General features: G+C 37.5%; 1 protein-coding gene across 3 annotated transcripts in view; it reads right to left on the minus strand.

Moving 5' to 3' along the window:
• RCOR3 (REST corepressor 3) overlaps nt 1-26,886 on the minus strand; it is a 57,649-nt gene that overhangs the window by 20,200 nt on the left and 10,563 nt on the right. For all 3 annotated transcript variants that reach the window (XM_068541487.1, XM_068541488.1, XM_068541489.1), the window contains 5 exons: nt 26,055-26,107; nt 24,246-24,407; nt 23,169-23,293; nt 22,328-22,406; nt 12,324-12,542 (listed from right to left, as the gene is read on the minus strand). In XM_068541487.1, the coding sequence (XP_068397588.1) occupies nt 12,324-12,542; nt 22,328-22,406; nt 23,169-23,293; nt 24,246-24,407; nt 26,055-26,107 (638 nt within the window). The remainder of the gene's footprint in view (nt 1-12,323; nt 12,543-22,327; nt 22,407-23,168; nt 23,294-24,245; nt 24,408-26,054; nt 26,108-26,886) is intronic.

The raw sequence follows: 26,886 nt of genomic DNA on the forward strand, positions 1-26,886 counted from the left end.
ATTCCACCAATATTTCTCACTACCATAATGCTTTGATCAAATAACAATTATTCTAATAAGAATAATAATGATGACAGTGGATAATATTTATTAGGTGTTTATTATGTTAAGCATCATTGTCAGTGCATCATATGTAATAAATCACTTAATTCTCATAACTACTCTGTGAAGTAAGTACAATCAGTTCTGTTATAACCTGACATACGCATTCTCAAAAGCCACTGTACTATGCAAAACTGCACAATAAAAACCACAGGGCTTATGCGGAAAAGGAGCTTGGGACACAACACTTAAAAACTTCATCAGTGACACGTAAGATAGACACCTAATAAAAATGATAGCATAATTTTTATACACTCTAAATAGTAAAGAAATTCACAAGTGTTACAATAAAGATGATACTTTACCTTAAACGGTTGCTTACGTTAAGTGGGTGTCAAAATAACTGCAATTTGTGAGTCACTGGGAAGTGGTAGAAGAAGGGTTATTTGAGGAGGAGAGAAGATGGCAGAAGAGTAAGACGCGGAGATCACTTTCCTTCCCACAGATACAGTAGAAATACATCTACACGTGGAACTGCTCCTACAGAACACCCACTGAACGCTGGCAGAAAACGTCAGACCTCCCAAAAGGCAAGAAACTCCCCCCGTACTTGGGTAGGGCAAAAGAAAAAAGAAATAACAGAGACAAAAGAATAGGGACGGCACCTGCACCAGTGGGAGGGAGCTGTGAAGGAGGAAAGATTTCCACGCACTAGGAAGCCCCTTCGCGGGCAGAGACTGCGGGTGGCAGAGGGGGGAAGCTTCGGAGCCACGGAGGAGAGCGCAGCCACAGGGGTGCGGAGGGCAAAGCGGAGAGACTCCCGCACAGAGGCTCGGCGCCGAGCAGCACTCACCAGCCCGAGAGGCTTGTCTGCTCACCCACCGGGGTGGGCGGGGCTGGGAGTTGAGGCTCGGGCTTCAGTCGGATCGCAGGGAGAGGACTGGGGTTGGCGGCGTGAACACAGCCTGAAGGGGTTAGTGCACCACAGCTAGCCGGGAGGGAGTCCGGGAAAAATTCTGCAGCTGCCGAAGAGGCAAGAGACTTTTTCTTGCCTCTTTGTTTCGCGGCGCGCAAGGAGAGGGGATTCAGAGCGCCGCCTAAACGAACTCCAGAGACGGGCGCGAGCCGCGGCGATCAGCGCGGATCCCACAGCAACAGGGGCGCAGAGGAAAAAACGGAGAGATTCCCGCACAGAGGCTCGGTGCCGAGCAGCACTCAGCAGCCCTAGAGGCTTGTCTGCTCACCCGCTGGGGCGGGCGGGGCTGGGAGCTGAGGCTCAGCTTCGGTTGGATCGCAGGGAGAGGACTGGGGTTGGCGGCTTGAACACAGCCTGAAGGGGTTAGCGCACCACAGCTGGCTGGGAGGGAGACCGGGAAAAAGTCTGCAGCTGCCGAAGAGGCAAGAGACTTTTTCTTGCCTCTTTGTTTCGCGGCGCACAAGGAGAGGGGATTCAGAGCGCCGCCTAAACGAACTCCAGAGACGGGTGTGAGCCGCGGCGATCAGCGCGGACCCCAGAGAAGGGCGTGAGACGCTGGGGCTGCTGCTGCCGCCTCCAAAAATCCTGTGTGCGAGCACAGGTCACTCTCCACACCGCCCCTCCCGGGAGCCTGTGCAGCCCGCCACTGCCAGGGTCCCGTGATCCAGGGACAACTTCCCTGGGAGAACGCACTGCACGCCTCAGCCTGCTGCAACGTCACGCCGGCCTCTGACGCCGCAGGCTCGCCCCGCCTCCTCTGTACCCCTCCCTACCCGCGGCCTGGGTGAGCCAGAGCCCCCGAAGCAGCTGCTCCTTTAACCCCGTCCTGTCTGGGCGGGGAACAGACGCCCTCAGGCAACCTACACGCAGAGGCGGGTCCAAATCCAAAGCTGATCCCCAGGAGCTGTGCGAACAGAGAAGAGAAGGAGAAATCTCTCCCAGCAGCCTCAGAAGCAGCGGATTAAAACTCCACAAACAACTTGATGTGCCTGCATCTGTTGAATACCTGAATAGACAACGAATCATCCCAAATTCAGGAGGTGGACTTTGGGAGCAGGATATATTAATTTTTCCCCTTTTCCTTTTTTTTGTGAGTGTATATGTATATGCTTCTGGGTGAGATTTTGTCTGTATAGCTTTGCTTTATAATAGCTTTATTTTATTTCACTATATTATAGCCTCTTTCTTTCTTTCTTTCTATTTTTTTTCCCTTTTATTCTGAGCCGTGTGGACGAAAGGCTCTTGGTGCTCCAGCCAGGCATCAGGGCCGTACCTCTGAGGTGGGAGAGCCAACTTCAGGACACTGGTCCACAAGAGACCTCCCAGCTCCACGTAATACCAAACGGCAAAAATCTCTCAGAGATCTCCATCTCAACATCAAGACCCAGCATCACTCAATGACCAGCAAGCTACAGTGCTGAACACCCTATGCCAAACAACTAGCAAGACAGGAACACAGCCCCATCCATTAGCAGAGAGGCTGCCTAAAATCATAATAAGGCCACAGACACCCCAAAATACACCACCAGACGTGGACGTGCCCACCAGAAAGACAAGATCCAGCCTCATCCACCAGAACTCAGGCACTAGTTCCCTCCACCAGGAAGCCTACACAACCCACTGAACCAACCTTAGCCACTGGGGACAGATACCAAAAACAACGGGAACTACGAACCTGCAACCTGTGAAAAGGAGACCCCAAACACAGTAAGATAAGCAAAATGAGACAACAGAAAAACACACAGCAGATGAAGGAGCAGGGTCAAAACACACCAGACTTAACAAATGAAGAGGAAATAGGTAGTCTACCTGAAAAAGAATTCAGAATAATGATAGTAAGGATGATCCAAAATCTTGGAAATAGAATAGACAAAATGCAAGAAACATTTAACAAGGACATAGAAGAACTAAAGAGGAACCAAGCAATGATGAAAAACACAATAAATGAAATTAAAAATACTCTAGATGGGATCAATAGCAGAATAACTGAGGCAGAAGAAAGGATAAGTGACCTGGAAGATAAAATGGTGGAAATAACTACTGCAGAGCAGAATAAAGAAAAAAGAATGAAAAGAACTGAGGACAGTCTCAGAGACCTCTGGGACAACATTAAACGCACCAACATTCGAATTATAGGGGTCCCAGAAGAAGAAGAGAAAAAGAAAGGGACTGAGAAAATATTTGAAGAGATTATAGTTGAAAACTTCCCTAATATGGGAAAGGGAATAGTTAATCAAGTCCTGGAAGCACAGAGAGTCCCATACAGGATAAACCCAAGGAGAAACACGCCAAGACACATATTAATCAAACTGTCAAAAATTAAATATAAGGAAAACATATTAAAGGCAGCAAGGGAAAAACAACAAATAACACACAAGGGCATCCCCATAAGGTTACCATCTGATCTTTCAGCAGAAACTCTGCAAGCCAGAAGGGAGTGGCAGGATATACTTAAAGTGATGAAGGAGAAAAACCTACAACCAAGATTACTCTACCCAGCAAGGATCTCATTCAGATGTGATGGAGAAATTAAAACCTTTACAGACAAGCAAAAGCTGAGAGAGTTCAGCACCACCAAACCAGCTTTACAACAAATGCTAAAGGAACTTCTCTAGGCAAGAAACACAAGAGAAGGAAAACACCTACAATAACAAACCCAAAACATTTAAGAAAATGGGAATAGGAACATACATATCGATAATTACCTTGAATGTAAATGGATTAAATGCTCCCACCAAAAGACACAGGCTGGCTGAATGGATACAAAAACAAGACCCATATATATGCTGTCTACAAGAGACCCACTTCAGACCTAGAGACACATATAGACTGAAAGTGAGGGGATGGAAAAAGATATTGCATGCAAATGGAAATCAAAAGAAAGCTGCAGTAGCAATTCTCATATCAGACAAAATAGACTTTAAAATAAAGACTATTACAAGAGACAAGGACACTATATAATGATCAAGGGATCGATCCAAGAGGAAGGTATAACAATTGTAAATATTTATGCACCCAACATAGGAGCACCTCAATACATAAGGCAAATACTAACAGCCATAAAAGGGGAAATCGACAGCAACACAATCATAGTAGGGGACTTTAACACCCCACTTTCACCAATGGACAGATCATCCAAAATGAAAATAAATAAGGAAACACAAGCTTTAAATGATACATTAAACAAGATGGACTTAATTGATATTTATAGGACATTCCACCCTAAAACAACAGAATACACATTTTTCTCAAGTGCTCATGGAACATTCTCCAGGATAGATCATATCTTGGGTCACAAATCAAGCCTTGGTAAATTTAAGAAAATTGAAATCGTATCAAGTATCTTTTCCGACCACAACGCTATGAGACTAGATATCAATTACAGGAAAAGATCTGTAAAAAATACAAACACATGGAGGCTACACAATACACTACTTAATAACGAAGTGATCACTGAAGAAATCAAAGGGGAAATCAAAAAATACCTAGAAACAAATGCCAATGGAGACACGACGACCCAAAACCTATGGGACGCAGCAAAAGCAGTGCTAAGAGGGAAGTTTATAGCAATACAAGCCTACCTCAAGAAACAGGAAACATCTCGAATAAACAACCTAACCTTGCACCTAAAGCAATTAGAGAAAGAAGAACAAAAAAACCCCAAAACCAGCAGAAGGAAAGAAATCATAAAGATTAGGTCAGAAATAAATGAAAAAGAAATGAAGGAAACAATAGCAAAAATCAAGGAAACTAAAAGCTGGTTCTTTGAGAAGATAAACAAAATTGATAAACCATTAGCCAGACTCATCAAGAGAAAAAGGGAGGAGACTCAAATCAACAGAATTAGAAATGAAAAAGGAGAAGTAACCACTGACACTGCAGAAATACTAAAGATAATGAGAGATTACTACAAGCAACTCTATGCCAATAAAATGGACAACCTGGAAGAAACGGACAGATTCTTAGAAATGCACAAACTGCCGAGACTGAACCAGGAAGAAATAGAAAATATGAACAGACCAATCACAAGCACTGAAAGTGAAACTGTGATTAAAAACCTTCCAACAAACAAAAGCCCAGGACCAGATGGCTTCACAGGTGAATTCTATCAAACATTTAGAGAAGAGCTAACACCTATCCTTCTCAAACTCTTCCAAAATATTGCAGAGGCAGGAACACTCCCAAACTCATTCTACGAGGCCACCATCACCCTGATACCAAAACCAGACAAAGATGTCACAAAGAAAGAAAACTACAGGCCAATGTCACTGATGAACATAGATGCAAAAATCCTCAACAAAATACTAGCAAACAGAATCCAACAGCACATCAAAAGGATCAAACACCATGATCAAGTGGGGTTTATCCCAGGAATGCAAGGATTCTTCAATATACGCAAATCAATCAACGTGATACACCATATTAACAAATTGAAGGAGAAAAACCATATGATCATCTCAATAGATGCAGAGAAAGCTTTCGACAAAATTCAACACCCATTTATGATAAAAGCCCTGCAGAAAGTAGGCATAGAGGGAACTTTCCTCAACATAATAAAGGCCATATATGACAAACCCACAGCCAACATTGTCCTCAATGGTGAAAAACTGAAACCATTTCCACTAAGATCAGGAACAAGACAAGGTTGCCCACTCTCACCACTATTATTCAACATAGTTTTGGAAGTGTTAGCCACAGCAATCAGAGAAGACAAAGAAATAAAAGGAATCCAAATCGGAAAAGAAGAAGTAAAGCTGTCACTATTTGCAGATGACATGATACTATACATAGAGAATCCTAAAGATGCTACCAGAAAACTCCTAGAGCTAATCAATGAATTTGGCAAAGTAGCAGGATACAAAATTAATGCACAGAAATCTCTTGCATTTCTATACACTAATGACGAAAAATCTGAAAGTGAAATTAAGAAAACACTCCCATTTACCATTGCAACAAAAAGAATAAAATATCTAGGAATAAACCTACCTAAGGAGACAAAAGACCTGTATGCAGAAAATTATAAGACACTGATGAAAGAAATTAAAGATGATACAAATACATGGAGAGATATACCATGTTCTTGGATTGGAAGAATCAGCATTGTGAAAATGACTCTACTACCCAAAGCAATCTACAGATTCAATGCAATCCCTATCAAACTACCAATGGCATTTTTCACAGAACTAGAATAAAAAATTTCACAATTTGTATGGAAACACAAAAGACCCCGAATAGCCGAAGCAATCTTGAGAACGAAAAATGGAGCTGGGGGAATCAGGCTCCCTGACTTCAGACTATATTACAAAGCTTCAGTAATCAAGACAGTTTGGTACTGGCACAAAAACAGAAATATAGATCAATGGAACAGGATAGAAAGCCCAGAGATAAACCCACACACAGATGGTCACCTTATCTTTGATAAAGGAGGCAAGCATATACAGTGGAGAAAAGACAGCCTCTTCAATAAGTGGTGCTGGGAAAATTGGACAGGTACATGTAAAAGTATGAAATTAGAACACTCCCTGACACCATGCACAAAAATAAACTCAAAATGGATTAAAGACCTAAGTGTAAGGGGAGACACTATCAAACTCTTAGAGGAAAACATAGGCAGAACACTCTATGACATACATCACAGCAAGATTCTTTTTGACCCAGCTCCCAGAGAAATGGAAATAAGAACACAAATAAACAAATGGGACCTAATGAAACTTAAAAGCTTTTGCACAGCAAAGGAAACCATAAACAAGACCAAAAGACAACCCTCAGAATGGGAGAAAATATTGGCAAATGAAGCAACTGACAAAGGATTAATCTCCAAGATTTACAAGCAGCTCATGCAGCTCAATAACAAAAAAACGAACAACCCAATCCAAAAATGGGCAGAAGACCTAAATAGACATTTCTCCAAAGAAGATATACAGATGGCCTACAGACACATGAAAGAATGCTCAACATCATTAATCATTAGAGAAATGCAAATCAAAACTACAATGAGATATCATCTCACACCGGTCAGAATGGCCATCATCAAAAAATCTAGAAACAATAAATGCTGGAGAGGGTGTGGAGGAAAGGGAACACTCTTGCACTGCTGGTGGGAATGTAAATTAATACAGCCACTATGGAGAACAGTATGGAGGTTCCTTAAAAAACTACAAATAGAACTACCATATGACCCAGCAATCCCACTACTGGGCATATACCCTGAGAAAACCATAGGTCAAAAAGAGTCATGTACCAAAATGTTCATTGCAGCTCTATTTACAATAGCCAGGACATGGACGCAACCTAAATGTCCATCGACAGATGAATGGATAAAGAAGATGTGGCACATATATACAATGGAATATTACTCAGCCATAAAAAGAAATGAAATGGAGGTATTTGTAATGAGGTGGATGGAGTTAGAGTCTGTCATACAGAGTGAAGTAAGTCAGAAAGAGAAAAACAAATACAGTATGCTAACACATATATACGGAATCTAAGGAAAAAAAAAAAAAAGCCATGAAGAACCTAGTGGCAAGACGGGAATAAAGACACAGACCTACTAGAGAATGGACTTGAGGATATGGGGAGGGGGTGGGGTGAGATGTGACAGGGTAAGAGAGTGTCATGGACATATACACTACCAAATGTAAAATAGATAGCTAGTGGGAAGCAGCCACATAGCACAGGGAGATCAGCTCGGTGCTTTGTGACCACCTAGAGGGGTGGGATGGGGAGGGTGGGAGGGAGGGAGATGCAAGAGGGAAGAGATATGGGAACATATTGTATGTGTATCACTGATTCACTTTGTTATAAAGCAGAAGCTAACACACCATTGTAAGGCAAATATACTTCAATAAAGATGTTTAAAAAAAAAAAAAAAAAAAAAGAAGGGTTATTTGAAAAAAGATCAAAAGTTTTAACACCAGATGTGGATGTGGATGGCACATAACACACAGTGAATTGAGGTAGCTGGTATACATCTGAAGTGTGTGGGCATGTACTCAGCAAGATGTAGTTCTTCCCTAACAAAAATCACATGTAAGCAAATGCAAAAGTCACATTACGTTCAAACTGTTCCCTAGTATATCAACTGTGTTGGAAAAAAATCATGTTTTCAAAACAAGCATTATAGCAGAACTGACTCTATTTCTATTGTAACAATTTAATGATGAGGAAGGTAAGGTACAGAGAAATTAAGAAACTCCCAAGGCTATAGAAATAGGAGGTAGAACCTGATTTTGAACCATGCCAAGTTTTAAACTACTATTCCACTAGCAATTTTGTTAATCTCTACCTAGAATATTAAGGGTTAGGAGTTTTTATTTGTTCATTTGTTTAGTTTTTTTCTATTCTTGTTTTTCCAGTATGGACAATCTGATATTTATAAAGTGATGTGCAAAATTTTTTTTCACCTAAGATCTTAAAAACAAAGCTAAAATGTATAAATCTAGGTTGGTTCAAATGCGGTTAATTGATCAGCCACGTTAGATAGATATACAGAGATAAAATGTGAAGTCTCAGTTTCTAGGGATTTCATAGATTAGTGGGGAGATAAATAAATATAAAAGTATGATAAGTGCTAAAACACCTCACCTAGTCTTGGAGAGAGAAAGAAGAGAGTGTGTTTGCATGTGTTAGCAGGTGTGGATCATGGGGAAGATTAGGGAAAGTTTTCCAGAGGAGATCACACCTAAATTGAGTTTTTTTTTTTTTTTTTTAAACATCTTTATTGGAGTATAATTGCTTTACAATGGTGTGTTAGTTTCTGCTTTATAACAAAGTGAATCAGTTATACATATACATATGTTCCCATATCTCTTCCCTCTTGCACCTCCCTCCCTCCCACCCTCCCCATCCCACCCCTCTAGGTGGTCACAAAGCACCGAGCTGATCTCCCTGTGCTATGCGGCTGCTTCCCACTAGCTATCTATTTTACATTTGGTAGTGTATATATGTCTATGCCACTCTCTCACCCTGTCACATCTTACCCCTCCCCCTCCCCATATCCTCAAGTCCATTCTCTAGTAGGTCTGTGTCTTTATTCCCATCTTGCCACTAGGTTCTTCATGACCTTTATTTTCCCTTAGATTCCATATATATGTGTTAGCATACTGTATTTGGTTTTAATGGATTAATAACAATGAAGCAGGTAGACAAGATTGTGGGGAAGGAATGTCTTCCAGGCAGAATAGCATTAGAAAGACACGACAGCCCTAAAGCAGCGGCAAGCAGTTAGGCTGGGGCCAGACCAAAGAATTTGAATCTTGCCTAAAGATTGAAGGAAACCTTAAGCAAGGGAGCAACATAACCATCTTTCACTTTTATAGCGATAATTCCAGTAGTAATCTGGAGAATAGAATGGGGAGAAGAAGATAGAAGTTAATGTAACAATCCGAATGAGAAACGTTGAGGACTTCGATTTAAACAGTAGAAATGAAGGGGTGGCGGTGGCTGTGGTGCACAGAGACGGGTTAAGGAATAACTTGGAAACAAAATTAAGATGTCTTTGTAAACAACTGATTGTGGAGAATTAGGGAGGAGGAGGAATCAAGGATAACTCTTTGGTCACTGGTTTGAGTAACTGAGTGTACGTGGTGCTATTCGCCCAGACAGGGAATGCAAAAAGAGGAACAGATAACTAGTGGGCACAGAAGAATTCAGTCCAGACACTGCTTATGAGATGTGTCTGGGATATAAAAGTGGTAGAATTTGCAAATCCAAGAGTGCAAATCTTTACTATGTTACACATCAAACGAATATCCAAGAAAGGAACTTAAAGCTTTAAAAAAGTTCCTTTATAAAAACCAATAGGACTTCCCTCGTAGCGCAGTGGTTGAGAATCCGCCTGCCAATGCAGGGGACATGGGTTCGAGCCCTGGTCCGGGAAGATCCCACATGCTGCAGTGCAACTAAGCCTGTGCGCCACAACCACTGAGCCTGCGCTCTAGAGCCCGGGAGCCACAACTACTGAGCCCACATGCCGCATCTACTGAAGCCCGCGCGCCTAGAGCCCGTGCTCCGCAACAAGAGAAGCCACCACAGTGAGAAGCTTGCGCACCGCGACGAAGAGTAGCCCCCGCTCGCGGCAACTAGAGAAAGTCTGCATGCAGCAACGAAGACCCAACACAGCCAAAAATAATAAATAAATTTAAAAAATAAATTAATAAAAAAAATCAATAAAAATAGTCTTAAGTGAGGTAGTAGTGAAGTAGTAGTGTTGAGGATTAAGTATGATTACAGGTGACTGAGTACATTTTATTCCTTCATTACTTAAGAAAATTCTGCGCACTTTAAAAATATCACAGGCAAAGTGTTTCAGAAGTTCTCTAAAGAGAAGGAGTGCTGTGGGTTGGAAGATGGGATTCTTGCACACAAGTATGTTTCGACTAAAGGCAAAGCATTCAATCAAATATATACTATATATATACTTGAGAGTCCAGGGCCATATAAGTCAAAACAAAGGAATTCTAAGAAGGAAGAAGTGGTTGCCAAAAGAGGTAAGAACCAAGAAGAGGGCATTAGACCTGGCAACTTGTTCATAAACAATCTTAAGATAGCTTTTTCAGTGGCAGAACTGGGATGGGATGTAGGGCAGAAATTAGATTGGGAAGCCTCTGAGAATAAGTGGTAAGAAAGCAGAGTAAGCTAATGTGGTAGATATTTATTCAGGAAGTTTGCTGGAGAAGAAAAGAGAAATATAAAAGCAGTTTGGGTGAGTAACCAGGGTCAAGGGATAGAGAAATCTGAATGTTTGGTATAGAGAAAAACTATCTTGGTCCATACTACCCTGTTGCAAGGTTCTTACATTATATGTGAAGTGGTATAATATTAACTCTAAGGATGCATATTGTAATATCTAAGCAAGGATGACACTGTAAGCTAAGGATGCATATTATAATCCCTAGAGCAACTACTGAAAAAAAAAAAAACGAAGAGATAAAGCTGAAAAACGTAAATATGACCATGTTATACTTCTTTTAAATCCTTCAGTGGTTTCCTAACTCATGATGAATTTTAAATTTCTTAACATGACCTTCCTATAAATTCCTGTCTCCCTCTGCTGTAACCTGCTAAAGGCAAGTGGAAATTAATGAAGAGCTTTAAGATGAGTCATCTGGATTATACCAGAATTTTAAAAGGATAACACTGATAACAATGCGTAACATAGAGCTGAAGAGAGATGGACAGCAAGGAGAATCAACAAGACAGGGATTGTCAGATAAGAGGTGATAAGGGCCTGAACAAGGGTAGTAGGGATGAGATTAAACATAAGGGGATTGATTTAAAGGAAATTTCAGAGATGAAACTCACATAACTTACCACTTATGTCTGTGTGTGTTGGGGGAGTGATAAAGGCAAGGGATGAGTCAAAGATGATTCAGATGTTTCAACAGACAAGGAACACAGAAAGAAATCTTTTGGGGGTGAGATGAGATGTCTAGCTCGTAGCTGGAAATGTAGCTATAGAGCTTGGGAGAAAAGCCACAGCTTGAGAAGTAGACTCAGAAGTCACTGGCAAATAGTGTAAGGCTGGTTAATTTAGAGCAAGAAAGTACAGACTTAGAAGAGCACCTAAAACAACAAGAGAAACAAACAAATAAATAAATAAAGGAAAACATGACTGAGAAAGACTGGAGACCTAATAACAACCATTAATTGAGTACATATTATGTGCAAGGCAGTAATGTTTTAAGCACTTACCATATACTATCTTGTTTAATTCCTCCCAAGCAAAATATTATTATCCTCATTTTGAGATGGTAAACTGAAGTTGAGAGAAGTTAAACAAGCTCCTCTATGGTTGCGCAGGAAGTAGACAGTGTAGCTAGGGTTAGAACTTAGGAGCACTGACTCTAAAACCTAACTTAACCACTACCTCATTATGATAATGATACTTTTAAATAATACTGCTGCTACGACTACTGGTGATAATGATGATAATGAAGAGGGCAGCCATTATTCACTGAGCATTCAAAACGTGCCAAACACTGCTGAGCAATCTACATGTATTATCTCAAATAATTCCCAATAACCTGTGAAAGAAGTATGATTATTATGCCCAATTTTACAAATAAAAAATTGAAGCTTATAGAGACTTTATTTCCCAACATCATAAAGCTAACAGGTAGCAATGCTGGGATTCAAATCTAGAAAGACAGAGGCGTCTTATAACTTGAAAACAAGGTAAATAAAAAAACAAAACTTATGTAAATGGGTGGCTGAGAAAATCTGCAAAAATACTTGAGTTTACTGAGATAAAAGTATATAAGCAAAATAGATAGAATCATCAAAAAATATGATTTTTATAAAATACCTGACGTTTTAAAGAGATCAACTCCATGTCCAGTTGCCTCAGGATGGTGTTGGCTGCATTGGGGCTACAGGAAACAGCTACCACATCTTCCTGGGTTAAATACATGCCCTTAGGTGGACGGCACTTAGAACGCTGAGAATGATGGCGGTGTTGTAAACTCTGATATTCTCTCCTCCCAAGTCCAATCTTGCTTGTTTGGACAGGTTGGTCAGTATTACCCTGGAAGAATAAAGACAGAATAATAGGTCATTTGGTTTTTACAAATGTATAAACTGAAAACAGTCTATTACTAGTAGAAGTATCTGTTACACTAAGTACACCTACAAAATGCTTCTAACCAATTATATTACATACGAGTCCAAATGCACACACACACAGCAACTCATCAATTAGGGGGAAATGCGCATATAACATAACGTATCTTTGATTAATCCACTCAATAAAATGTTTGGTTTCTATGCCCAGAGGACTATGAACGAATGAAAAAATAAGGTGGACTCTAAACTATTTCTGTTTGCTTCAAGATTTCAAGATGGGATATATTTTCCCTCAGCAATAAAGGGGGGAGGGGGAAGCTACAACTTATTAAGTGCAAAGTTTTAAAGAAAGTAAAAAAAGGGGCAAATTAGGAATCATGACAAGTGGCAAATTAGACAACTGGTAAAAAAGAGGTAACATTTCATTCTCACTTTAGAGTTGTTGAAAGAGAACTATGCCTTGTAAAAATTAAAAAGGGCACAGGATTATTTTAATCCTAACAACATTTCTAAACTACAAGTCTATTTATCTGCGAATAAAATAAAGTTCAAATTTGCATTTTGGAAGAGGTTAGAAAAGTTCTAACAATGATCACCATGAACTCTTAAGGAGGATTTCATTATTACTTGCAATATTCTTAAACTGTGATGTAAAAATACAATGTTATTCTGTGCTTCTGAGACAGGAATCCATTAGACACTTGTGTCCATTAGGCTGAAGGCTATTTCACTGAAGAGACTTAATAATCCAATTCTTTAGAAAAGAAACTCCAAGAAAAGTCACAAAATAATTGTATAGTGAAGTATAATCCACTTTGTTGCTTAAAACTCAACTCAAAGCAACACATGGCAGATTTGATGTTCAGGGAGACTCCTCCCAGTATAGCACTTCTAAAATTGCTAGATCAAGTATTTTTTTTTTAAATAAATCTATTTATTTTTGGCTGCATTGGGTTTTCGTTGCTGCGTGTGGGCTTTCTGTAGTTACGGTGAGCAGGGGCTACTCTTTGTTGCGGTGCGTGGGCTTCTCATTGTGGTGGCTTCTCTTGTTACGGAGCACGGGCTCTAGGCATGAGGGCTTCAGTAGTCGTGGTGCATGGGCTCAGTACTTATGGCTCACGGGCTCTAGAGCGCAGGCTCAGCAGTTGTGGTGCATGGGCTTAGTTGCTCCGTGGCATGTGGGATCTTCCTGGACCAGGGCTCGAACCCGTGTCCCATGCATTGGCAGATGGATATTTAACCACTGTGCCACCAGGGAAGTCCCTAGATCAAATATATTTTTTAAATCTTTTAAATTCATTTCTGAGCTGGCAGAGAGGTGAGGAAATCCCCCAGAGACCAGAAATGATGAGAGGGCAGGAATCCAGAGGGATAAGCAAGGATGCAGGAGCTGACATTTGCCTAGGCTTCAATGGACAACAGGTGCTGGGCACAGAAGTTAAAGCCAGAACTCTGGAAGGGGACTCTATCGTTGTGCAAAGTAGGAAAAGTGCCCCTGCCCTGCAGAGGGAGAGGATGATTAAAGAAAGTCATGCCTACTTCATCTTTGGCCGAAAGGAAAGGAAAGAAACCAAAAAGTCTTCCCTAAGAATCCCTAACCACAGGCCTATATTCAGGCAGGTTTGGGGACTACATTTATAGGAACTGTCTGGCCTGAAAAACCCCAAATCGAAAATTTACTTTGAAGTGTCTCAGGTTGGTAGGGCCTTCAGACAGTTAGCAGAAGTAAAAGCAAACTATCCTCAGAAGAATGCACTGTAAAACCAGGTCTCAAAATTTTTCAACAAATATGTTCCAAGGAAAATGAGCTCACAACCACAAACTGCCAAACAATCCTCATGAGTGAAACACAGCAGAAAGCAAACAATAGAATTATATCTGCAGGGCTTCCCTGGTGGCGCAGTGGTTGAGAATCTGCCTGCCAATGCAGGGGACACGGGTCCGAGCCCTGGTCTGGGAAGATCCCACATGCCGCGGAGCGACTAGGCCCATGAGCCACAATTGCTGAGCCTGTGCATCTGGAGCCTGTGCTCTGCAACAAGAGAGGCCGCAATAATGAGAGGCCCGCGCACCGCGATGAAGAGTGGCCCCCACTTGCCGCAACTAGAGAAAGCCCTCGCACATAAACGAAGACCCAACACAGCCATAAATAAATAAATAAATAAATAAATTAATTAATTAAAAAAAGAATTATATCTCCAAAGATGACAAATATTACAATAAAGAGAATACAATAAATGTGTTATATGTGTATAAAGAAATAAAAGAACTGAAAATATGGAATATTCTTATAAGAAATGAGTCTATCAAAACTGACCAAGCAGATATGCAAAAGAACCAAATACAACACCTAGAAATAAAAAATATTATAAATAAGCTTACAAACTCAATGGATGGGTTACTTAGCCCATCAGACAGAGCTCAAAAGAAAATTAGTGACTTCAAATGCACATATGAGAAAAATGCCCAAAACATAGTACAGAAGTATGGAAAGACAAAAGGATGGAAAATATGAGTGGTTAAGAGACATGTGAAAAGTCCATTACATTTCTAAAAGAATTCCCAAAAGAAAGAATAGAGAGAATGAGGGAGAATCTATATTCAAAGAGACAACAAATGAGAATTTTACAGAACTTAAGACAGGATTCAGAAAGTACAAATGAATCCGAAGCAAGTTTAAAAAAAGAAATCCATACCCAGATACATTAAAATGAAACTACAGAACACTAAAGACAAAGAAGAGATCATAAAAGCAGACAAAGAGAAAAGCTAAATTACCTCCAAAGGAGTGGTAACTAGCCTGACAGAAGACTTCTCTAAAGCAATGACAGAAATCAGAAAGCAGTAGAATAATATCTTCAAAGAATATCCGTCAACCTAGGAGTCTAACCCCAGCAAAATTAAGTGTTCAAGAACAAGGAAGGACACCTTGGACATTCCAAAACTGACTGTGTTTATAATCAATAGACTCTCACTAAATTAACCTGTAAAAGACACACTTAAGAAAAAAGAAAAATTATTTTCAAAGAAAGTTCTAAGATTCAAGAAAGAATGGTGAGCAAAATTAATTTTAAGCATGTGGGTAAATCTAAACTAACCCCGACTATGTGTTTAATATGAGATACTTCAAAAAAATAAGATGTAACTAAAACTTGGCAAAAATAGCATATAAATCAAGAGGATAGTGGTTGAGGTCAAAGCAGCCTAAGGGTCTTATATTAATCAGAATCCCATTAAAAACACCAATATTAGGCTTTAAGTTAAATATGCAGGATAAAATTTCCAGAATACACAGTAAGAATAGAAATATAGAACCATTCCAAACTAGTAGACAGTTAAAAAAAAAAAAAAATCAAACAAGAGATGGATTCTTAATCCAAAAAGAAGGCCATAAAGGAAGGGAAAGAAAACCAGAGAAAGCAAGTCAAATAGAAGGTAAAAATAGGAAAGAACAAAAATACAAATATCAATGATCATGACTGGTATATAGGAGCTAAACTCTGTAGATAAAATATAAAATCCAACCTATATGCTCCTGTAAGACACATACTTAAAATGTGAGGACATAGAAATGTTGAAAGTAAGCAATAAAGATATACCAGGCAAACACTTAACAAAAGAAAGGTGATAGAGTTATATCAGACAAAATAATCTTGAAAAGTAGAAGACATCAAAAGAGATGAAAGGGTCATTACATATTGATAAAAGGTTCAATTCAACAAGATAAAACAATTTCTATGCACCTAATAACAACAGCTTCAAAATATAAAAAGTATTATTTCTCAATAATCCATCAGATAAGCACATAAACACCAACAAAAACAACCATAGCAAGTAGGCAAGCAGTAACAGAATATTGATTTCAAGCATATAACTGACAAGCTTCAATTAAGACACATAAAAAACCTGTAACCAATAATTAGAGTATGTATTACTCTCAAGCACACATGGAAAAACATTTATGAAAATTTGACATTCTAGACTTGGAGGTTTTAAAACATATCCTCAAATTCCTCAACATTCCAACCACTGAGAAGTGGGACTCTCTCCCATTCTCCTTGATTCTGGACCAACTTTAGTAACTCACTTATAACCAACAGAATGCAGTAGATTTGGGGATGATTACTTTGGAGGAAACCAGCCATGGTCAGAAACCAAATTACTAAGGGACCACCAGGCTAGAGAGGAATGCTAGCTAACAGCTAGTATATCAACTACCAGTCATGTGAGCAAGTCAAAAACCTTTAATAACATCCTACTTGATGTTGAAACATAAAAATCATTCTCTCTAAAGTCAGGAATAAGATAAAAATATTTGCTATCATAACTTCATTCAACATTATACTGGTGATTCTAACCAGTTCAGTAAGGGAAGAAATAAAAGGTATTATAAGGACTGAAAAGAAATAAAACTGCTATTATTTTCAGATAATATAAACCTCTATATAGGAAATGCAAACTAATCTATAAACAATTAAAGATTTCATTTCTCTCCAGTTTATATGTAGATTCAACAGAACATCAAGTAGCACTTTCCTACTTTGAAGTTTGAGAGCAAAAGTCCAAAAATAGCCAAGGACTTTCACTTTTAGAAGCACTACCAAGTAATGGGACTCATCCTAGCAGCTATCAAGACTTATTATAAAGTTATAGTAATTCAGACATTGTGTGACTGACAAGGGATATATAACTGACAAGAGAAGCAGACGAGAGAGCCATACATATAGAGAAACCTCATCTATGATGAAGCTGACATGGCAGACCAGTTGAAAGAAATGAACTCACTTCCATATTAGAAAACAAATAAATAAAAACGGGTCTCTATCTCACAACATAAACAAAACCTAATTACTGAAAGATCAAGGACTTAAGTGTAAAAAACAAAACTTTAAAACTTAAAGAAAAAAATATAGAAGAATATTGAAGTTTGAATATTTACATGCTTTTGATGAAATAGCTGTTTATCAAAGCATGTAAAGAGAGTAAAAAAAGATAAACTAGGAACTGCTAAACGATCTCTGCAACATATTTAACCAAAGAATTAGTATCCAGAATATATAAGGAATTCATTAAGAAAACAAAATTTTATACATTGTCTTTAAGAAAAGACAAAACCAAACCAATAGATTAAAAACAAACACAAATAAGCATTAAAAAAATACACAATAATGGACAACAAACAGATGGAAAAATAATCAGCCTTATTAGTAATCTCATGAACGAATTGAGAACACAATGAGATACCATTTCAGGTTATCAGATTTCTAACAGCTTGAAAGTCTTACCACATAAAATATTGGCAAGGAAATGGATAATGAGTACTCTCATAGCTCAACAGAAGTACATCAAATGTAGAAAATGATTTGCCATTACCTAGGAAAGTTAAACATGGTTACACCCTAAAATAGCGTAATTCCACTCCAAACAATCCTAGGGTATTATTACTCACTAAGTCACTGCTGGCATTTTGGTGGAACAATCTGTGCTGTGCATTTGAGGAGAGCTGGCATCCCTTTCCCATTATATGCCAGTGGTGCCCATCAACCAAAAACACGTCCATAATTTTTAAATGCCCTTTATGTGGGTAATACTAAACCTAGCTGAGCACCACTGTCCCAAAGGAACTCTTATATATATGTATCCAGGATATGTTCTTATCAGTATTGTTCATAATAATAAAAAGCTAGAAATGATGTCCATTAATTAGAGAGTGGATAAGTTGTGGCATATGCATACAACGGAAAACTATAATACAGCAATGAAAATGAACTGCAAAAACATGTTGGACAGCAACAAAAAAATGCAGGTAGCTGAACACATACTATATGATTCCTTTTAAGTCAAGTCTGAAATGTACAAAACTAAATGTGAGTTGCTCAGAGATACATAACTTTGTGATAAAACTATAAAAAAGGGAGTGAATAATTGATAAATTTCAGGATAGAGGTTCCCACTGGAAAGAAGGGAGGGGTGCAATAAAGAAAACATACACAAAAGACTTCCGTTTCTTGAGCTCAGTCATGGACACACTGGTGTTTGTTTTATTATTATTCTTTAAATTGTACAGTCTATGGTATGTATAGTTCATAATTTTTAAAAGTCAAAAATAAAAACCTTTCCATATAATGTGTCAACAACATGCAGAAGCAGCTATAAAGATGTGTGTTAAAGGCAATGATATAGTATCATTCCCTGCGTGGTGTCCCTATCATCTGTGAAAGAACAGAGAAATGAATGAAGCTGCTGACAAACAGTGCCAGTCTCGCACCACAACCTTGCAGTATGTTTTTTAACACTTTTTAACTTTTACTCCCCTCACTATATTTGCTAACAGGATGAGATCACAGGCAAACAAAAGACCAAATGTGTAAGTACCATCTCTCGTAGTTGGAAAAAACAGTATTCCACATACATACATTTCCTACATAACTAAACCCAAATCCCTAATCTCTCATATTTGTACAGTAATTAAGAATTCATAACATATATTCTCATCTGTGAAAATTAATTTGACTGAAAGCCTACTATCTACCAGGCCCTGTAGTTAAGACACAATTCTTGCTCTTTAAGAGCTTACCACCCAGGGATAGGTAGGCAGGTAAGGGGAAACCAGATGTAAACAAGTACCACTTAGCTCAATGAGTACTGCAGTGGATTTAAAGAAAACTAAGGAGGTGGTCAATTCAACATAAGGCACAGGAGAGTTCATAGGCAAGCTACATGTTGCAGAGTTATGAGGAATTTGCCTGGCAGATTTGAGAAGAAAGGGAATTCTAGAAAAAAAATGGACCAACAAAGAACAAAAGCTGGGAGAACTAAAACACTTACCTGAAACTCTCTTAGTAATGCGAAATAAGTGGGGTGGGGCAGGGAATGCCTAACTAGAAAGACTGTTTTATCCTATGGACAAAGCCATGGAAGGGTTGCAAACAGTAAATTTGGTTTTAAAAAGATTGCTTTGGCAGCAGGGTGAAGAATGGACTTGGAAGGTGTGGTGCAGAGTCTGGAGGCATGGAGATAAGGTAAATTAAGATAAGACAGAAAATGTCAGTAATTCAGGGAAGAGATGAGAACCTAAAAATAAGGCAGTCACCTAGAAGACCAAAGAGAGAAGAACAAAATTTACAGTTATTTGAGAGAGAGAATTAAAAATGGTAATGACAAAATGAACAGAGTAATTGAGAAAAAGAAGTCAGTAAAACTGAGACACAATGGTTAAAAAGCTATACAGGAATCATAGAATGGTGTTACAAAACTCAAAAAGAGATTTTCAGAAGAAGGGAGGGGTCAATAACTTGAAATAATACAGGAAGCACAAGCAGAGTACACTGAGAAACCAGTCCCTGGATGTGGCAGTTAGGAGGTCACTGCTGACCTATCAGCAGTTTCAGTGAAGTAAAGGGACAGAAGTCTGACTGAAGCAAACTCAAGAGTGAAGTAATGCTAAGGAGGATAATTCTTTCTAGACTGGTTGAGAGATAGTCATGCTTTTAAATGAAAGACTGGAGCTTACTTCTGGGCTGCAATGAAAAGGTTGAAAGCATGGCAAACAGAAGGTCCTAGAGGCAATATGAAGGGATAAGATAGGTCAAACAAGCAGTGAAATTATACAGAACAAGGGGAGGGACCTATCTTACTGTGAGAGAGAGCCATTCAGCTCATACTGTTCATTCAGTAATTTCATGTTACTGGATTTGTGACATTTAAAAAATCTGATCCTATCAAGTACCAGCAAGGAAGTGCACAATGAGTACTATGTAAAGTGCTAGGGGATACCAGGTGTTCCAGTGTTACTGAGGCCCTGACTTCAAAGAGTTCACAGCTTAGTGGGCAAAATACAATAATTTTAATATAACATCCTAAGTGTAAATATACTCAGATAAAAAGGGTAGTATGGCAGCACAGAGTTAGGGGAAGGGCTGGAATTTAAGGGTGTTCCTGCTTGATATTTTCTCCATGGAGGAGAAAGTGAAGTTATCTGCTAAGTTTTTTGAGGGCAGTGGAGAGGTGGTAGGTGATGTGTAGAAAAGGATGAATGTTCAAATAGTTGCTTACATAATAAATTTTATTCAACATTTATTATGTACTGGGTACTGTAATAAGTGCTTTTATATGTAGTACCTCTTTGATTGTCAGAACAAACCTTTTAATTTTACCAATGGAAAAAACTGAAAATTACAGGTTAAAAACTGAGAGGTAATAAGGGCTACACTGAGATTGGAAACTATTTTTTGTAAGTAGCAACAATGTACATGATCGTGCAATTTTCTCCTGCTACACCAGACCAAGAATAGCAACTGATCCAGCATTGTGGGTTTATAGGGTTAGAGAAAGAATAGCAGAAGGGTGAGAGAAATGGGGAGTCAAAGATACTGGGAAGAGAGCAACTTAAGTAATTGGTCATTTGGTCTACAGTTTAGGGAAACAAGGAGACTTGGAAAAGAAATGAAGGAATCAAGGAATTTGAGAACATTTAGCAGTAGTAAGAAAATCAGTAAAATATCAAGTTAAGAGTAGGATTTATTAAATTTCATTGATGAAAGATGACAAGGGCCAGAATGGGCCATGGCACTGAGTTCCTTAAGAGAAGGAATGGGAGTCATTAAATTGGATGAAGTCAGATTCTCCAATTTTCAATGTTATTTTCACTATTCCACAGTTGCCAATACATCACAAGCCTTTACCCATCAACATTTGGTCTATTTTTTTTACAATTATGTAATTCCTTGCCTTAATAAATGAGCATGCATATCAATTTAAAACTTTTCTTTTTAATGATTTTAAGTCATCATTATTATCATTAAATTGAGGAATATGAGTGCTCTTCTAGTTGGGGATTCTTCCATCTCTTCCTTTGATGCAGCTTTCGATTTTCACTGCTATCAGTATACCTGGTACTAATTAATAATTTGTTATAACATGGAATAAACTAAATGTTTTCCAAGAATATTCTACACCTAATATTGTATTACCTGAGGGTGGTTCTACTTCTTTTCTATGGATTAAAGAATAGGCATCGTGGGGAGTTCCCTGGTGGCTTGGTGGTTAGGATTCCGGGTTTTCACTGCTGGCCTGAGTTCAATCCCTTGTCGGGAAAGTGAGATACCATAAGCTACTTGGGGCAGCCAGAAATAAAAAAAAAAAAAAAAAAAAGAATGGGCATGGGGACTTCCCCGGTGGCACAGTGGTTAAGAATCCGTCTGCCAATGCAGGGGACATGGGTTCGAGCCCTGGTCCAGGAAGATCCCACAAGCCACGGAGCAACTAAGCCCGTGCACCACAACTACTGAGCCTGTGCTCTACATCCCTCGAGCCACAACTACTGAAGCCCGTGAGCCTAGAGCCCGTGCTCTGCAACAAGAGAAGCCACTGCGATGAGAAGCCCGCACACAGCAATGAAGAGGAGCCCCTGCTCGCCGCAACTAGAGAAAGCCTGAGCGCAGCAACAAAGACCCAATGCAGCCATAAATAAATAAATAAATAAATTTATTAAAAAAAAAAAAAAAAGAATAGGCAGCGTGGCAGGGCTTTTATACTTCGGAGTGGATGAGATAACCCCAAAATTACTTAAATCACTGGCTAATTGGAGTTCTAGATGCTACCGTTTTTCCAAAAACCTCCAAATAACATTGAAATTTACTACCTTTTAACCCATTATATAAAAATGTTTTTCTTAGTATGAAGTACTATTCGTTTTTTGGAGTGGATTTGTAGAACAATTATAAGCACCCTAATGATTATCATTACCTCTTTCTTGGCTTCTTTTTTGGGATCATAATCACTATCGTTTCCATCCATTGGGTGTGTTTCTTCCACATCATCATCACTGAAAAAAACCAAAGATTAATAAACTTATTTCACTTCCTTTTATTCTATTCCAGTGCTCTCATCAAACTGCAATATACCTGGCTAATAATTTTACTAAATATTCCCCAGGAGTTGTCCTTGGGAAGACGAGCTTTTATAGTTTAGATTTCTGTAGTGTTTAGAAACATTTACCCTTTTAGGTATATAGAATCATTTAAGCAAACATTTCTAGCTAAAAAACAGAGACCCAATAGGAAAGATATTTAGAAAGAAATATCATTTGGGAAAAAGAACACATTTATTAATTTGATATAATACTTATTTTCCAACTGGAGAACTGAAATAATAAGTATTATATCAAATTAATAAATGTGTTCCAAGTGGAGAACTGAAAAAAGGATCTTTTATACTACCAGAAAGATACAGCTACAATAATGCAGACCTCAGTTACTCAGATAACTGTGGAAAGACCATCTTCCAGAGAATATATTTCTTAATATATTCTAAATATATGTATTGAATACATCAGTACTGAAAGGAAGCATTTGTGATTAGTTAAATACAACGCACATATAACTCAGTTGCAAGGTTTGCTGGCTATGATTAACAGTTAAAGAGTTGAAGAGAGTTCTTACTATTAAGATTTCTGATCATTCAGTTCTTCTCATCAGAGCAGAAACATGAATGTAAGGACAAGAAGCATTTACACTGTATTGTGATAATTGTTCTGCCTTAGGAAATACAAGCAATACCTGTAACTACATAAAGGCATTCAACCCACCTGTCACCCTGATTATGTCTATTGGCTAGTTTACGAGCCTGGCGATCCATCAAGCTTGTCCTAGATCGAGTTTTTTTCCAGGAATAGTAATATTTCACAAGGCTAGCAATTGTCTTATCTGGAAGCTTGAAAAAAAAATCATGTTAATATCAAGCAAGTTTACTCATAAACTCTGATTAACAGAATGAATAATATTTCTATTATTCTTTGATACTTAGCAAACAAAAGCATAGACAAAAAATATTTTCCCAGGTACCTTTATGAATTATAGAGCTAAAAAATGCAGCTATAGTCATAGCACCCCACCATACCTATGTCACTCACATTTCTAAATAAATATTCCTATTTATTCTGAGCAGGGAAAGGAGAGATAAAATTAAAATGATAAATGATGCAAACAGACTTAAGCTACAAAATAAAGTCTTGGGTATTAAAATGACTAATGATCATGTACTGCTTTGTCATACTGGCAAACAATGACACACACTCCCAATTAAAAATGCTCTCTTTGATTATGGAAGACACTTAGATATATCTGCAACCATTATCTAATTTCCATTCATTCAAGTTAAAAGAGTTTAATGTAGCAACTTCTCAGATTTATATTATTTTGACACAATACTAGAAATTTAACAACTAGAAATAGCTTTTCTTTAAAAAAAAAAAAGCAACAGCACCTGAACAATGTTGAAATAATACAGAATTTCTAAAAATTGGTTTTCATATCCAAAGGAATATAAATTTGAAAATAAAATCCTAATGTTGGAAAAATGAAACATTTAAAAATAAAATTGAAATTGTGATTTTTTTCTGAAATGACAAACGTATTTAATAACTCTATTAAACGTATACTTAAGTCATAATAAATGTTAATTTATTACAATGAAATGGCACATAATGATCATGCATTAGAATAGTAGAAAATAAGACTGTATGTAAATATACTTATTTCAAAATGTTTTTAAAAATTGAAATTAGATTGGAAAACTTTTTTGTATTTAATAATTAGGAAGTGTTTAACAATAGAATAAGTTTATCACTCAGGTATGAATCACAGTAAGAGCAAAATTACCATACCATTTGCTGAATCCTGTGAAAGCTCTTCCCATGAAAACTAAAGGCTTGTTCAAATAGGACTTTATCTTCCACTGTCCACTCATCCGGAAAGGGAGTGAAATTAGGGAGATCAGCAAGGGACTTCTCAATGTTATGTTTATGCCAGAACAACATGCCAAGTGCCTTTGAAGAGAAATCATTCCCCTTTGGTTTTAATGGACTTATGTTCCATCACACTTAAGAGAGTTAAACACAAATTAGGTTAAAATCTTAAGCCTATGACTTCAACTGAAGATACACTCACAGTTCGGGGCTTTTAATCAGGGGTGCCCAGGTAGCAGACCTCATTTATTTATTTCTTTTAATCAGGGCCTCAGAACAGTAAATGTTCTTACATACCATATTTGCTGTAGAATCTAGAAAAAGTGAGCTGAGGAGAGTGGCTATAATTACTAAAGCAGGTTTGTAGGCTCATATCAAGACTTTCACTCACATTTATTCATTTGTCAATGTGTATTGAAAAATATGTTAAAAGGAAAAATAACCTGTAAGTCAATACTTAAATGAGACTATCAATTATAACACAAAACTAGAAGTGCTCAGTCAAGACTCAGTGGAGAAATATTTATGTTTTAACCTGTTAGAAGTGTATCATGGGCTAAATACTTCTAAGAAGTAAGAGTACCTCAACTGCAACTTTAACAATATTTTACCACATATATTTTTTAATGTTCTTTATTATCATAATATACACAAAGAATTATTATGAGGCATATTAATAACTTCAATGACTTTATTACTAAATCACAGGAAAGCCTGAAATGGATAATTTCTAACAATTCAACAACTTTCCCTTCTGTTGTAAGTAAGCGGTAGGCCTTTATCTTTACTGTAAGGTACAGAGTATCATTTAGGGGATAAAGATTTATTTTTTAAGAAGAGATACAGCAACTTTTTAAATAGTGAGTTTTTAATTTCTGTACTTTGGTAATACTCCTTGAAAATGAACATGAGAATGAACACATGTATAGTCACATTTTGAAGGATTAACCTTCTCAAACAAATATTAAAAAGAAAGCCAAGGCTTAAAAACAAAATACGTAATCAAAGTCTGCAAAATCCACAGAATAGTTAACTACATTTAGATAAATATCTCAGTTTCACTGAAATGACTTTCTATTATTTAATCATGTTACTAACTATAAAGTTAGCTCTTAATAATCTAGGTTACAGAAAATTCACTTACTTTATATTAATTCTGATAAAGGTTGATTTTGTACTTAGTCGAAATGAAATTTAAGAATTTCTATTTCACTTTCACTTTTCCATGTTCTCCATTCCCTTATTACTAGGGATAATGAACCATATGCCATATATATCTCCTTTTAAAGTTATCTAATCTTTTTTTAAAAGCCCTTTGTGAATTATTTCCTTCAAAATCTAAAAATCTTAAGTATTTCTTTAAATAAAAAGTTTAACTTTTAGGTCTTTTAGGTTAAAAAGTCAAAGAGAATTACCTCTACTTAAAAAAATTTTCCCTTTTTCTTGAGCATCTCTAGAGTAATCCTGAAGGCTTTCAGATACTTTAAGAACTCAAAACAGATAAGAAACAGAGGTATCGAGAGAAAAATGTTCAAGGCCTTGAGATAAATAATGTTTATAAAAGCAAAATCCTTGATGATGAAAGGTCAGACTTTGCTAGGACTTCTGTAGTATCTATAAAGTTGGTTGAACTTATGCACTTTCTTAAGACAGAAACTATCATGAGATGTTCTTTGGATTTGATAAATACTGAGGCAAACCTTAATATTAAAATATTTCTCTACATACCTGTTCCACATTGTAGCCATGTTTCTCCTTTGCAATTGCAATATATTCATCCACTGTAATGAAACAATGTTATATAATTAATTATTCTCATTTACTTCATTTGCCCAGGTTGACTTTTTTTTTTTTTTTTAACAAAGCAAAGTTTAAAAACAATTACACTCTAGGGGTAAAAAAATAGCCAAAGTCTTTTTCCATGAAATACTATAAAAAAGACTTTCACTTCTATGACCAGGATCAGAAGTTCACTTGGTTTAAAATTTTACTTAGTATGAGTTATCTCTGTGACCATACAGCATCTACGTATTAAATTCACTGACATTACTAAAATTATTTTTGTATTAAAAAAAAGACCAATCTGTGGTTAGCCAATAAAGCCTAATTACAGTATAAAATATTAGGTAACTTCTATTGCAGTCTTTATTTGAAGAGACTTAATTATTCAAGACCCCACCTCATGTTTAGAGTTTTCCCAAAGCTTTTACCTTCCCGTTTCTGATTACTGTATAAAGGATGGTTTATCTATAGTTTTGCCAGCTATACATAATAACAATTTAAATATGCTTCAGAATCCCTAAAATTTTCTTCAGCTCTTCCTGCTAGCTATACAAAAGATGTTTGACTATTCCATTTTTCTTCATCCTCAATTATTGTAATCAAGCCAGTAGAGTTGTTTAAATAAGCACAGTTTCTACGATGATATATATACTGGCTATTTCAAGGCTTCATTGCTAAGAAATCTGCCACTTCACATTCAGCAGGACTCAGTTTTACGTTAAGTCCTTCTTGATCCTATATAATATATATATATATATATATATATATATATATATAT

The sequence above is a fragment of the Eschrichtius robustus genome, chromosome 3 (genome assembly GCF_028021215.1).
Source record: "Eschrichtius robustus isolate mEscRob2 chromosome 3, mEscRob2.pri, whole genome shotgun sequence".
NCBI lineage: Eukaryota > Metazoa > Chordata > Mammalia > Artiodactyla > Eschrichtiidae > Eschrichtius > Eschrichtius robustus.